At 61.9% G+C, this 14,378-nt stretch overlaps 1 protein-coding gene across 3 annotated transcripts; it reads right to left on the bottom strand.

Moving 5' to 3' along the window:
- Window positions 1–3,862: 3,862 nt before the first annotated feature.
- Klf16 (KLF transcription factor 16) lies at window positions 3,863–14,156 on the bottom strand. Of its 3 annotated transcripts, XM_063228954.1 has the most exons (3): window positions 9,921–10,313; window positions 9,519–9,620; window positions 3,863–6,128 (listed from the first exon to the last, which is right to left on the bottom strand). In XM_063228954.1, the coding sequence occupies exons 1-3, from the start codon at window positions 10,213–10,215 to the stop codon at window positions 5,827–5,829; spliced, it is 699 nt and encodes a 232-aa protein (XP_063085024.1). In that variant the 5' UTR covers window positions 10,216–10,313; the 3' UTR covers window positions 3,863–5,826. The 3 variants fall into 3 exon arrangements, with proteins under 3 accessions (XP_063085024.1, XP_013000577.2, XP_063085025.1); XM_013145123.2 differs by lacking the exons at window positions 9,519–9,620; window positions 9,921–10,313 and adding an exon at window positions 13,400–14,156; XM_063228955.1 differs by lacking the exons at window positions 9,519–9,620; window positions 9,921–10,313 and adding an exon at window positions 8,842–9,494.
- Between the last annotated feature and the right edge of the window lie 222 nt (window positions 14,157–14,378).

The following is a 14,378-nucleotide window of genomic DNA, read 5'->3' as shown; positions in this document are numbered from 1 at the left end:
AAAACAGTTTCCAACCCCTTTTAAAATTTTTAACTTGGAAGTCATCCTCTATAGTTCAATTTGGCCTCAAAGTTACACTCTTCCTGTCTCAGCCTCCCTTAACAGCGGAATGTCACCATGTCCTGGCAGGTGTGTGCTTCCATGCCCGCCTCTCTACAACTGTGTTCACCAGTCTAATCCCCAGGTCCACAATCACTCAATTTTTAAAATGTTATATTGAGGGCTAGGGATATAGCTCAGCAGTACAGTGCCTGCCTGGCAAGCATGAGGTCCTGAGTTCAATTCCTAGCACCACATAAATAAAATGTTATATTGACCTGGCCGTGATGGCACACACCTGTAATACCAACACTTGGGAAGCTGAGGCAGGAAGATCACTGAGAATTCATTCGAGGCCAGCCTGGGCTACAAAATGAGTTCAAAGGCAGGCTGAACTGTACAGTGAGAGCGTGTCTCAAAAGGACAAAAGAAGAAAAAAGTTATTGAGTGCCTGTATGCCACACCAGCACCTAATCATACAAAGGGGGAGAGGGTATAGATGGGGGGACACCCTGTCCCACAGGATAGACTGTTTTACCAGGAAATTAGCAGAAGGTCCTGCTGCATTCTGGGGAATTTTAAGTGCTCTGACTCCTTCGAAAATGATATAGTTGAATCTTCAAAACTGAAACTTAAGGCAGGGGTGGTGGCATGCACCTGTCATCCCAGGGGCAGGGCATTTAGCTCAGTGGCCTAAGCGCCTGCCTGGCAAGCGTGAGGTTGTAAGTTCGATCCCCAGTATTAAAAAAAAAAAAAAAAAGTTAGCCACCTGTCATCCCAGCACTCTGGGGGCTGAGGCAGCCAGACTGCCACACATTCGACTACATGAGGACACTCTGTCTCAAAACAAACAAACAAAAAACCCTGATACACAAGTAGCCCAATGTGAGGGCCCACACCTGTCATCATAACACTCTGGGATGCTGGGGCAGGAGGAGCTGCAGTTTGAACCCCGAGGGCACGGTGGTGACACCTGTAATCTCACTTAGCACTCTGGAGGCTGAGACACAACAAAAATAGCCAGGATTTTAAACCCAGCCTGCACTACATAAGGAGACCCTGTCTACAAACAACAAAACAAAGCAACCTGCTTAAATACAGTAAAGGCTGCAGCAAAGATCAGGAGGAGGTGCAGGAACTCTTTCTCGAACAAGCTCTGGAGCAGAAGATCCCCCAGGGAGGTGGTGAGGGCCCTGCGGAGGACGTGCGGAGCCACACAGGGTTGGCAGCAAGAGAAATGCTTGCTCCTTTTTATCATCCCCTTGACGTCTTTTCTCTGCAGATAACTACCCCAACAGCTGTGAAGCATCTCACTCTCCAAGCATGGAGTCTCCTCATCACCCCCACCAGGCTTCGGGGTGAAGGTCAGGATCCTGCGACCCTCCCCCCACGCCCAGCTGGATGTAAATCCACAACACAGACCTTTGTGTGGTGCTTTGGGCTTCTTTTGAGACAGGGTCTGGCAGCCATCCTCCCGCCTCAGCCTCCCAAATGCTAGGATGATGTGTGTATCACCCTGCCCAGCCCCCAGCACCGATCTGTTGAATGAACTAGTCAATGACAAATGAATTCCTCCTAAAATCAGTGAGTCTCTTAAGTCACTGGGTGGAGGAACCATACATTACTGTTTAATAGCTGAGGGGTAACGTTCGATTTTTCAGTTTCCCCACGTTGCCCAAGCTGGTCTCCAGATCTCGGGCTCAAGGGACCCTCCCGCCTCGGCCTCCCCGGTAGCCGGATGGATGCTCGGCACACAGTGAGGTGTAGACAGGTGCTACGAAGCCTCAGCTGGCCGCAGCCTGTCTTGTTCCGATCATCGTCCTGCAGTGAACCGCACCTAACCCTTTCCCCCCAAGTGAGCACCAGCATTCAGTACACCTCGGGTGGCACCACCGTGTCTAATCCCAGTTCCAGAATGTTCTACCCGTCCCCTCTCCAGCCGCTGCCCAAGTCCCCTTCCTGTCCCTGGCTTCACCTGTCCTGGGCATCTCCTGTCCCTGGCGCCCCTGCTGAGTTCTCTGGCATCTCTCAGCATGGTGTCCCCAAGGTCCTTATATGCTGTGGTGTCACAGCCGCCCTCCTGTCCTGCAGGAATACCCGTCCAGAGTGTGACTGGACCGCACTGTGTGTGTCCCCATTCATCCAAAGATGGCCGCTTGTCCTGCTCAGCTTTCAGCTGAGTTGTGATGCCGTGAACGTTGGGAGACAAGACTGCTGTGTAGCATGCAGATGCAGCAACACACACCTGTCATTCTAGTACTCGGGCAGCTGAGGCAGGAGGATCGCCAAGTTCAGTCAGTGAGAGTCTGCCTTTGCGCCAGCCGCCCTGCCTCGTGTGAACTGGTGTCTCACCAGCACTTTGTGACAACAGTCATGCTGAATGTCTTCGTGTGCCTGTTGACCATCCGGACCTCCTTCTGTAGAAAAACTATTTAGAGTGGGGGGTGTGGGCCTTAACAGGAGGGGTCAGCTTTCAGACAGACTGAATGGAGGCAGGCAGGGAGGGAGGGAGTGTCCTGAAAATCTGGCAGTACATTCCAGGCAGATGTGGCCAGTACAAAGGCCCTGGGGCAGGAGGAATCCTGGTGCAGTGCGGCAGCAGCAGCGGCAGCAGCAGCAAGCCGGCTGAATGGCTGGAGCAGTGTGAGGAGCAGACTCCTGAGGTGTGGAGGCTGGAAGAGGAAGGGCAGGTTGCAGGGAGGATTTGGGTTTGCTCTGAGGGAGGCTGTCCGGACCATGGAGGGCTGGGTCCTGACTCAGGGGCTCACAGGCGCCCTCTGTTGTCTGCTATGGGGAGGGCAGGCCGAAGGGGAAAACAGGTGAGGTGCTGCTCAGCTAACTCCCAGCCACTTGGGAGGCCGACTGCAAACTGAAACCCAGCCTGGTTAGCGCAGGGAGACGCGGTTATCAGGCCTAAAGATGCAACTCAGCCACCCAGCATGCGCAAGCCCCTGCGTTCACAGAACAGGCCTGGGGAAATGGAAATTTAAATGAAGCCGATGGGTGGGAGGCCGGGGCAGGTGGGCACAGTTCAGTGCGCACATGCAACGTTCAATGCCCGGCACTGTAAAACAAAAAATATGTAAGAGGCCGGTGTGGTGCTGCACACCGATAACCTGGAACCCCACCGGACAGGAGGCGGAGGCAGGAGGAAGGGGAGTTCAACCTGGACGATTTAGCAAGGCCCTGTCCCAAAATAATACATACAAGGGGTAGGGGTATAGCTCAGAGTGAAGGCTGGGTTCCACCGCAGTGAAGGAAAAAGCGTTGGCCAAGTGAAGGCTGGGCCCTGAGACGCTCTCAAGGCGAGACTGGGTGCCCTCAGTAAAGGTGGGTCCTGGGGTCCGCGGGAGCCTGGGGGCGCGGTGCTAGAGGCGGCCTCCAGGGGGCGGGCCAGCGCCGTACCCCAGCAGCAGGGGGTCTGTCCCACCCCCACTCAGCCAGGGCCTGGGCTGGGATCTGGGGGGTCTGCAGCCTGTCTTCCCCACTTCTGGGTTTCCCCAGCGGTGGGGGAGGGGCACGCCATGCCTGCGAGGCGTGGACGGCTGGCCGCTGCTGCAGGGTGGGTCGCAGTGGGTAACATAGAGCACCTGATTCCAGGAGGGCTAGGGGAGGAGCGCAGGTGCCCCAGGGGTTGAGGCTGCACAGAGCACGGGGTTGCTTAGGTCTCCAGGCAGGCAGGCATGGCATGGCCCTAGCCTGCTGCCTCAATTTCCCCTGGAGATTGATGACTTTGGGGCCCCCACAGGTGGGTGGAGGGGCACAGAAGCGCAGAGTCCACAGACTGGGAGCCACCCGCTTGAACAAACCAGACACAGCAGCAGGCTTTTAAAAAGGGCTTCATTAAATACGAGGAGCCCAGGCAGGGTGGGGGAGGGGCACCACCCACGGAAAGCCGTTTCCGGGGGTCCCTCCTGCCCACCCCTCAGAGGCCACATGTGGGACCGGGTCCCAGTGACCCCTGGTTCCCAGGGAGGGGGAAGAGCAGATTCGGGTCTGTCCCAACCCCTTGACAGCAGATGGGAGGACAGCACTATTCTGGGCTTCCTGGGCCCTTGAACTGCAGTCCTGACCTTTGCAGAGGGCAAACACGGGGACACGCCAGGACCAAGCAGGACATCAAGAGACACAAGGGACACGCAGCCCCAGCCCCCGCCCCACCCACGGACTAAGGCATCTCACTAACGCTGCCACGGGAGGAGGCAGGGCTGTGGGCACCGGGCCTGGCATCCCTGACAGTGGGCCCTGGAGGCCGGTGGCCCTCCGAGCCCAGCTCCAGAAGGGCACGCCCAGCCCCCTCCACCAGGCCCCAGGCCCCACAGCCTTTACCCGGGCCCCAGAGCCACCCCATCAGAGACAGGAAGACCTTGAAAGCCACTCAGATGGCCGCCGGTGGCCACCCTTCCCAGGTCTTGTGCAGGAAACCTGGGTCCCCTTCCTAGCAGGGTGCAGGGGCCCCCTACCCCAAGGAAATCCACGCCACAGCAGAAAGCCCGGACTGTGGACCCCAGCAAGTCACCCCTAAGGAACAGCTGCTTACCCCAGCCTCATGTTCAGCCCGGGATCCCCCCCGCCCCACACCCCTGAGGACTAGGGAGCAGCACCCACAGGGACCTGATGGACAAGGGGACTTGGTGCCTGAAAAAATACTCTATCCGTCCAAAAAAAAAAAAAAGCTACCCAGCAGGCTCAACAGCCAGGCCTCCTGCTCACTGCCCAGGGCCCAGAGGCCCCCTCCAGGCGCCCCGGAGGGACAGGGCTTCCAAAGCAGACAGCGACAATTCAAAAGGCCCTGCCGCGCCTGTGCCTTGGGGTCTACTGCCCAGCTTTGGGACAGGGGGACATCGCATCCACCCCAATGACCAGGAGATTCCTGTATGAGATTGTCAGTCACAGTGCCTTGAAGGCCAAAATCAGAGACCCTGCCCAGCGGGAGGAGCGGGGACGCCTGTCCAAACTCCCTCACAGTCAGTCTCTCAGTCACACGCTCACACACACAAGCACAGGCACCCGAAGGAGGCGCCTGCCCCATGCCAGCAGAGCCAGGAAAATAAATAAACCACCATTCACACCCCGTCTGCCTCCCCTGCCCACCATGGGCTCCCCAAAGCAAACCCCAAGCACTCCCCGGGGAGACCACACCAGTCCCTACCTCCCATCTCCTGGGCAGGCCTGGGGGGCTTGGCCACCCTCCCTCCCAGGGGCACCATCTGTGGATACCTGAGATTGAGTACCCGAGTAGGGGGGTGGCCAGGCGGCACCCCCCATTTCCCTGAACATCTCCAATGGCTTTTGGTGGGGTGGGGCAGGGACAGGCAGTGGCCCACAGGAACCCCTGGTCAGCTATGGCTCTGTGCAGACTTCTTCCCAACCTGGAGGGAGCAGCCTGGTGGTCCAGGGACCTCACTGGGTATGGGGCTCCCCTGGGCCACGCTCCACCCCTGAACCCCATACCTTGGGGGAAGACGGGGTGGTGGCAGTGGGGAGGGGGAGGGCTGGTCACCCAAGGTCCCCTGGGAACAGATGGGAAGAGTTGACAGTCATGGCTATTTACAGGTCGGGCCCTGAGGACCCGTCCCAGGCCACCTCCATGGGTGGTGGGGAGCCCAGGCCCAACACCGGGCCCCTCCTGTGTCTTAACAGGGATGGTAGCGGCCAGGGAGCTGGGGTCCACGTGGGTCCCCACCCAGGAAGCCCTGGAGGAGGACAAGTGGGCCCTGTTGCTGGTGGTCCTGCCGCACACCGCCGAGGTCTGGTGGGGCCGAGCCCAGGCTGGAGCCTGGGATCTTACAGGCCGGCAGGTGCAGGGCTGGGCACCGGGCTGGGGGCCGGGCTGCCCGCCTGGCTGCAGGGCAGGGAGTCGCTGGGCGAGGTGCTGCGCGGGCCGGGGCGCCTCAGCAGCTCGGGCCGGAAGCCGGGGTGGCGGCGGGCATGCTTGGTCAGATGGTCGCTGCGGGTGAAGCGCTTGGAGCAGAGCGGGCAGGGGAAGCGCTTCTCGCCCGTGTGCGTCCGGTGGTGGCGGGCCAGCTCGTCGGAGCGCGCGAATTTCTTGTCACACCCTGGCCAGTCACAGGCGAAGGGCCGTTCACCTGTACGGGAACAAACAAGCGGTCAGTGGAGGCTGAAGGACAGGGAGAGCTCCAGTTCCACCCCGAAGGGTCCCCGAGGCGCACCCAGACCTTCGTTCCGACGTCCTTTTGGGTACCAGCGTTCGACCTTTGGACCTGCGCACTGTCCTACGCTCCGGCACTTTATTTTTTCAGAGGGGAGGGGGTCCTCCCTAAGTCACTAAATTGCCCAGGCTGAGTTCCACTTGCAATCCTCCGGCCTCGGCCTCCCAGAGGACTGGAATGACGGGTGCACATGACTTCCGTTTAGAGGCCTTTTTTTTTAAGAGATCAAATTCTGCGTGTGAATTTGAAAAACCAGCAAGCGGGGCTCGGGGAGGATGCTTGCATGGGAACCGGGTTTGCCTCACAAAATTGTAAAAGAGAAAGTAAATCACAACCAGAGCAGCGGGCGTGCTGGCGCACACCCGGAACCCAGCACTTGGGGAGCCTGAGGCAGGAGGGCGGCGGTGAGTCCAGCCAGCCTGAGCTAAGAGTCAGATGCTGCCTCAAAAGAGAAAACTAAAAATTAAGACAAAAACAAAAACTAACTGCAAACACTTCCCCCTTTTGTCCTTCGGAGTTGGAGTCAGGCGTGCCTGAACCATTTCTTTGCGCCAATGCTAAAATGTGGGGACACTGGAGGCCGTGAGGACCCCAGCCCCTCCCCATCCCGTTATCCAAATGGGACTTCTTACAGGAGGGAGGGCTCCCTAGCTTCAATGTGAGGTACATCTTTAAACCCAGCACTGCGGGCATAAGGTGGCATTCACTTGAGATTCCAGCTCTGGGGAGGCTGAGGCAGGAGGATCACTGAGAGCTCCAGGCCAGCTTGGGCTCCATAGTGAGTTCAAGTCCAGCCTGAACTAGATAGACAGACCCTGTCTCAGACACAAAAACCAAAAAACCAGCTGAGGTAGGAGGGGTGGGCCTCAGGGCTCCGGTAAGGGCGGGAGCCTGGCACCCAGGGGCAGCAGGTCTCCCTGAGGCCCAGGGCAGGCAGGGCCAGCAGCAAGCCAGCAACTTCCTCTGAGAATCCTTCCCACGGTCCCGCCCATCCTCTGCACCCCCAAACCCACGCTCAGCCACCTTCTCTGCACCTTCCCCCCTCCGCACTTTGCTACAGAACTGGTCCCAAGGCCCCGCATGGTGACTCCAGGATTCCCATCCTCCCCGCCAGCCAGGGGTCTTGAGGTGGGGGCAGGGGGAAAAGTGTGGACACGTGTTCCAGGGAGTTCACACTTGTGCACAAGGTCGCTGTTCACATCTGGTGGAGATGCTAAGAAGAAAGCAGGATCTGGTCCCTAGTGGCCCCAAGGCCTAGCCTCAGGGGACCCACAGGGAGGCCAGCGTGGAGGTCAGCTCATGCGGGCTGAGCCAGGGAACGAGACCACTGATGGGAGACAGATACTGAGAGGGATCCAGGTAAAAGGACGTGAGAGAAGTCAGGGGCGGTCCCAGGCAGGAGTCACCCCCAGGCGTGCGCGCAGGCAAGGAGGTGACCAGAAGCCGGAGGGGACACATGTGGCAAGAGAGGCCAGAGCAGTGCAGGGATCCCTGGGGGAGGGGAAGTGGGCGGGCCAAGGCTCCCAGGGGCACGTGCTGCCACCTGCCTCCCCCACAACAGACAGCAGACGCCCCGCCCAAGGCAGCGTGGGGGAGGGGTGCTCACACACACACACACACACACAGCTGCCCGAGGCTGGGACCCCAGGCAGAGGGGACCTGGTGCCGCCTACCGGAGTGAGGAAGGGCAGTAACTGTTGCCAAGGCCACCGGCCCCCCCCAGCCCAGGTGTCCCCTAAACAATACAGGAAGCAGGCTTGGCACCTGCTAGGCACCGCCTGTGTGGCGTTCCTTTTTCCTCTCTCCCAGCCCTCCTGTTAGGAAAGTGGTCCCTACCATCCTCCTGACCCAGACTCTCAAAATGCTGGGATCACAGGGTGCGTATGACCATGCCCAGCTACACAGGGAAGCTTGGGACCTCCACTGCCGTGCTGACCACAGACCTGACAGCGCCAGGGGGCTCAGTCTGGGGGAGACAGGAGACTGGTCATGGGGGCGACCGTGCAGCCTGGTCACCATCTTGCGGGGCGGCACCCGGGAGGTGGAGGCCAGAGCTAGCTAGTCACCCCGCGGCCGGTTTCCCCAGCAGCTGCCTCACTTCCTCTTTCAGGGTAGCGGGGCTGCCCCCCCACCCCGCCCAGCCCCCCGCCGCGCAGTTCCACTTTGCCGTGAGCAGGGTAGAGGGGCGCAGCCACTGGGAACACAGCTGCGCACCTAGCTCGGTGGCAGCGGAGGAGCAGAGGCCCCAGCCAACCCCGCTCACATGGCCCTGCTCCAGCCAGGAGCCAGAGCCGCGGGCTCCATGCAGCAGAGGCGAGGGTCGCCTAGCTGGCCTGGGTGCCTGCCCGTCGCGGCCTCCAGCGCGGCAGCTGGGGTGTGCACATGTGCACGTGGGTGGTGGTAACGGGGTGCACAGCTTCCCGCCCCCACGATACTGGCAGCGTGCCCATGGAATGCCTGGCTGGGTCCTGCCACAATCTCCCCAGATCCACGCACACACGGGTGTGGGGGGTGCTGCGTTAACTTGGGGGGCACAAACAGGGTGTCCCGGGGCTAAGCCCCCAGGGAACACTCCCTCCCCTGCCACCCTCGATCCCCTGAGCACAGCCACCCCGCCTCTCCAAGCTACCTGCCTGCAGCATGGGGCAGGCGGAGGATGTGGCGGGTGGGGACCACGCAGGAAGGGCACTGTGGGCGGAGCCATGGTGGACTTGACCCTCTGACTCGGGCGGGGCCCGGGTGAGCTGGGGACAGCAGCCGGGGCGGCCTCGGTGCCAAGCCGGCTCAGAAAAATGGAGGGCAAGTCGTCCTGGAAAACTGTTCCAGGCCAGGAGCCACCGCCAGAGGGGGACCTGGAGGCAGGACGCGCCAGGCCGCGCGCAGTGTGTCTCTATGGGCCCGAGGGCCGGGACCAAGGACCCCGGGTTTAGGGGTCTAGCAGCACAGCCTGGCTTCCCAAGGCGTGGGGCCAGGTGCCCACGCTTGCATAAACGCCCAGCCATCGGGAAAGGCGGGCTCCGTGGGGGAGGGGATAGGGGCCTCTGGCTCCTCGTGCATCCCCAGGCTTCCTCTTTAGTTAGCCTGTGAGGCCCTTCAGCAAACCTGAAGTCAGAGGGGTCCCTGGCTGGGGGCGGGGGTCCTCAATCCCTCATGCCACTTGAGCCACGTGCCTGCTAAGTGTCGGCATCTTTATAATCCACGCTGACACCACCCCTGCTACACCCCCAGTTCTGGCCTGGGCCACCAGCAGCTTCCCAGAGCTCCGCCCTGCCCAGGGTCCAAACTGAAGTCCCCTCCCAACCCTACCTCGGTTTCTGCTGAGGGGTGCCTCAGCACAGTAGTCTCCAGAGTGTGACGGTGACGCCCACTTCCCATCCTTCATGGCCTTGCTTTGCACCCTGTTTGCACCTGAAGCAGAGGGTAGGTGCTAGACACACAGCCAGAACCCCTCCTGGGGTCGAGGGGCAGGTCTAGGGGACCCACCGCATGGCTTCACGCAGGAGGGAGTGGCAGATGCACCCGCGTGCCCAGGCACAGCACTCTTGTTCTTCCTGAACAGCCCAGGCAGCCAGGCTGCTTCCCACCCACCCACATGGGCACCTTCCCCTTGGGGCTCCTCTGAGGGGCATGTGGGGGACACCTCCAGACCAGGGTCCCCACCCAGCCGCCCTGCCCTCTCTCCCCAGCACCCTGGCTGGTATCACTCACCAACTCCCAACCCATCTGGGCCACCTTTATCAGGAAGCCTGGGTGGGGGGTAGTTATCACCCCCTGCAGTGTTGGGGGCCTCCCCCTCCCCCCTGGCTACGATCTTGCAGACAGTCTCAGCTACTGTCCTTGGAGGAAGGGGCTGGGCACTGCCCACCTGACCCCACCGGAGCTCAGGGCTCTGGCTGAGATGCAGGCGGCAATGCTGGGCTGGGTAAGAAGGTGCTTCCGGCTCGGCTCGGGGCCTACCGTCTCCATTTGCCCCACCCTCTTCAGCCAAGGGTCTAACCACCATCCTGCCTACTCCAAGGGCTGTCAGAGGGGAAATCGGGGCACCTCTCTCCTCCCAGACGGCACTCCACCCTCAACCCCTCTCCCACTCTAATCCTGGCTCCATAAACGGATTTTCCCCTGCAAAGCCCAGCCTGCCTTGGTCCCGCCCTGGGGATTAAACTCAGCCCTTCACCTTGCCCGATCCCACGCCCCTGCAAATCTCTCCTGGGGACGCACCATTCCCTGGCCCACCGGAGGGCTCTTCCTCTGAACCTCTGAGCCAGCCAGCCTCCTCCACCGGTCACACCTGTGGCACCTTCTGCCTGCCACCTTCAATGGTTCTGCACACAAGCCATTGGGCTGAAGTCACCACTGGCCATGCCCGCCCAGCAGAGCACCACGACTGCTTCTTAAATAAATAACATTTTTAAAGAATGGCTTAACTGGGGGAAGGAGGTGGCCCTGCAATGGCCCCCCAGCCCCAGACACTGAGTGACATCTGGGGACCACTGTGGTTGTCACACTGGGGGTGCTGCTGTCCTGGAGCGGGTGCAGGCCAAGGGCACTGCTCAGCATCCTGCAGTGCGAGGACGATCACCCCCACAGGAAGATGTGACCCCAAGAAGTCTGAGAAGGGGCCTGGGGTTATCAGAGCTCTCCCAGGTCTGACTGCTATCTCTGGGGAGGGGGCCACACACACACACCCCTCCCCTGGAGTCACAGAACTGATTGTGCCTGGTACTAGGGGACCAGGAGCCTTGGGAGGGGGGTGGAGGAGGTACCAGGACTCAGGAGCAAGGAGTCGACAGGCAGCCTCTCCTCCCGCCCCCGCCCCGACACGTTGCTGGCTCTCTCTGTATCCATGGCAACCGCGTCAACATCTCCCACAGCTTCCAAAGTCCTTCCCCGCCTCACACAGGGGGGCTCTTGGAGGGGCTGGGGGAGCTTAGCAAGCCACACTCACCTCCTGCACCCAGATCCCCCGGTGAAAACATCCCATGCACCCTTCCAGGTTCCTCACACCCCCAGGGCCAAATAGAGCAGAGGTAACGGGGTACAAAGCTTTAGCCCACCTGACTGCAGCTGCATGCCTCAGTTTACTCATGTGTCCAAGGGACCAAACCCAGACTGCTCTTCCCGGAGCACCGAGTCCCCAGGCAAAGGTGGGTGGGATAGGATTTTCTCTCCCAATCTGTGGCCTCCGTTGTGTTCCTGCAGACAGTGGGTGACCAAGATGCATGCCTAACTACCCTTCGATGCCTCCAGCAGGACTAGGGCCTCTGTGCCACCTTTCCTTCCTCTGGGAGCTAGAAGAACCAAGAAGCCCCCTCCAGTGAAAGCAGTCCCTCCTGCTTACTGCTCAGGGGCCCCAAAGCCGAGGACCCTGGCTGAGGACTGTGTTTCAGGACTGCCCTCCTGGTCCTCAAGCAGGTCTTTCAGTTGGGGGCTCTGGACAAGCCTTCCACAGCCTCCTGTGGGTGAGGCCCCAGGACCTCCCCTCACAGGCAGGGAAACAGAGTACTGGGCTGCCAGCCACGCTCACCTCACCCCTCCCGGGGTCTCAGCGCCCCTGGAGGGGGTGACCATGGGGACACCCCAGGATCTAACTCAAACTGCCCTGCCTTCTCAGGCGTGGAGGGAAGCATACCATGGCCTGGCCTCCTCCTCCTCCCCACCCAAGAAGTCGGAGAGCCTTTGAGAAAAGCCAAACCAGACCAAGGCGGTGGGAATCAAAAGCACCTTGGGAGGGCAGGAAGGACCCAGGGGAGCCAAGAATGTGAAAGCCGGGTTCCTCTCTCAACAGGTTCCTTTGTGACCCAATTGCTGTTTGAACCAACAGATTCACCCAGAATGAGCTAAGTACAGGGCACCCCAGACCGCAGCCTGCAGGAGCACCTCTCCGTCCCCCCAAATTCCTTCCCATCTTCCCAGACCCTACCCTCCAGCACCCCTGCCGCAGATCGAGCACACTCAAGGACCTCTGGGCAGAGGATGGGGGTCCCACCTGTCCAGCCCTTCCTCGGGCTTGCAGGAGGACGGGCAGGGGGCAGGAGAGTGCGGAGGGTGAAAGGGGCTCTCCAAGCCCACTGCCCCAGGACAGAACCTTGGTCACCACCCTAACTGGTGCTGCCAGGGGGTGCTGCACCCTCTGCTTCCCTGCACCCTCTCCCCGGGTGCCCAGATAAAAACCCCTGAACCAAACTCCTCTGTCAATAGTGTTAGCCAGAACAATCCCCACAACGACCCTAAAAAACAGAACACAACCTCAGGCACTTCACAGAAATGAGAAATGGGGCCTGGGGCAGATAAGTCCGCAGCTAAAAGGCGGCAGGGCCAGAATGTCCCTCTCGCCTCTTGTTCACAAATCTCCATCCCTGCTGTCCAGAAGGGGCAGGGAAAACCCAGGCCGACCATGGAAGCCCACCTTCCCGTCACCCACTCCAACTCCCAGCCTGGATGGGGTGATCTGTAGGGGCCAGCGGGAAGGGCTGGCCGCCAACACAAGGCCGGCAGGCACCTAGTACGAGCCGCCCGGGAACCACTGAGTGGCCGGATCTCTGCCCACTTCGAGCCTGCGCGTCTCTTCGAGGATATAGGGAGACAGCAGACACGCCGGGGACCCCGACTGCAATGGCCCTGAAACTCGAAATTCAGGCCCCAACGCGCACTCCGGACCGCACCCTCCACCTCGTTAAAATAGAACGGAAAGAAAACGTGCCGGGCACCCCCCACATCCTGGCCCTGCGCCAGGCGCTCAGCCGCCATCCGGAGAGAATCCGAACGGCCTCCCGGGAGGAGGCAACGCCGAGATCTCCACCCTTTTCGCAGATAAGGACACTGAGGCTGGGGGCAGGCTGGAAAAAAAATCCCCTAGAGTGGTGAACCCTAAACATCCCAACTGATAGCCCCGACCGGAACCCAGAGAATGAGGAACGAGAAGCCAGAATCACGGGGCGGCCTGCCAAGCATAACATCGCGCCCGGAGCCCGGTTCCGCCGGAGCCCCTCCGCGGGCCGCCCGACCGCGTGGCCGCCACGCCCCCTGGCGCGCGCCCCACCCACCGAGGCTCCGCCCGCCCGGCGGCGCGGAGGACCCGGGCGCGCCCCCCTCCCCGCCCCCCACGCGCCACGCAGTTTCGGGGTCCCAGCGGGGGAGGGGGTCCATAAGGACGCCCCCGCACGTCCGCAGATCGCGACCCAGCTCACCTGTGTGAGTCCGCAGGTGCGACTTTAGGTGCGAGGATTTGTAGTAGGCTTTGGCGCACCCCGGGAAGGGACAGCGGTGACTCTTGGCGGCGGCATTGGCGGGGGCGCGGCCAGAGGTCGGAGAGGAGGCGGCCGAGGAGGAGGAGGCCGGCGAGGCGCCCCCTGGGGCGGCTCCCGGCCCGCCCCGCAGGTCGGCCAGGATGCTGGCTGCCAGCAGGTGGGGCGCGGCGGCGGAGGCGCCACTCGGGCTCGGGCCAGAGGGAGCAGCGGGGGGCGGCGGAGGTGGCCCCGGGATGCCGGGCGAGGCGGGTTCACGGCGCGCCGCGCGCACCTCCAGGCTGGCCGAGGGGCCCGCGCCCTCGGGGCTGGCCCGCCCGCGGTGCACCACGGCACCCGAGGAGATGGCCATGAGGACGTCGGCGGCGAAGTAATCCACGCAGGCCACAGCCGCCGACATGCCGGTTTCGGGCCCACGGCGAGGGCGCAGCGTGTGGAGCGGAGGCAGCGGGAGCAATGTCCCTCCGGCCGGCGGCGGCTGCTCGAGTGCGGGGGGAGGAGGAGGAGGCCCGGCGCGCGCCGCCGCCCGCCGCCCGCGCTCGGCCCGCCCCGCCCCGCCTGACGCGCCCTTGACGCACCGGAGCCCGCGGGGGCGGCCGCGGCCAGCCCCGCCCGGAGGACGCCCCCTCGGGGCGCCAAGGCCACGCCCCCCGATGGCGCGCCCTCCACCACCCTAGTTGCCGCGCGCGCGGGCATAGGGGGCGGGGCTGGGACCGGGAAGCCCGCCCCGCGACGCACCCCTCTTGCACCGGACAGCGCCGGAGTCCCCCACTCCTCGCGCGGTCTCTCTACGCTAGGTCTCCAGGCCTCAGAGCCCCGCTCCGTCCTGGCGTGCGCCCCGTACTCTTCCCAGAGCACCCTCTCTACAGGTTTGAGCGCTCGACTTGCGAGCCCCGCCCACACCCTGGCACGCCCCTCTCCA

This window comes from Cavia porcellus, unplaced genomic scaffold (genome assembly GCF_034190915.1).
Source record: "Cavia porcellus strain 051 isolate PalLab524CR breed Dunkin Hartley unplaced genomic scaffold, mCavPor4.1 scaffold_17, whole genome shotgun sequence".
Lineage (NCBI taxonomy): Eukaryota > Metazoa > Chordata > Mammalia > Rodentia > Caviidae > Cavia > Cavia porcellus.
The sequence above is the reverse complement of the archived record's forward strand: the minus strand, read 5'-3'. Positions and strand labels throughout refer to the sequence as shown.

Bases quoted from the DNA above. Each gene is read 5' to 3' on its own strand.
- Klf16 (XM_013145123.2), bottom strand. From the start codon at position 13,856: ATGTCGGCGGCTGTGGCCTGCGTGGATTACTTCGCCGCCGACGTCCTC. The intron at 6,129-13,399 runs GTGAGCTGGGTC...GTTCCCGTACAG, and splicing joins GCACCTGCGGACTCACACAG to GTGAACGGCCCTTCGCCTGT.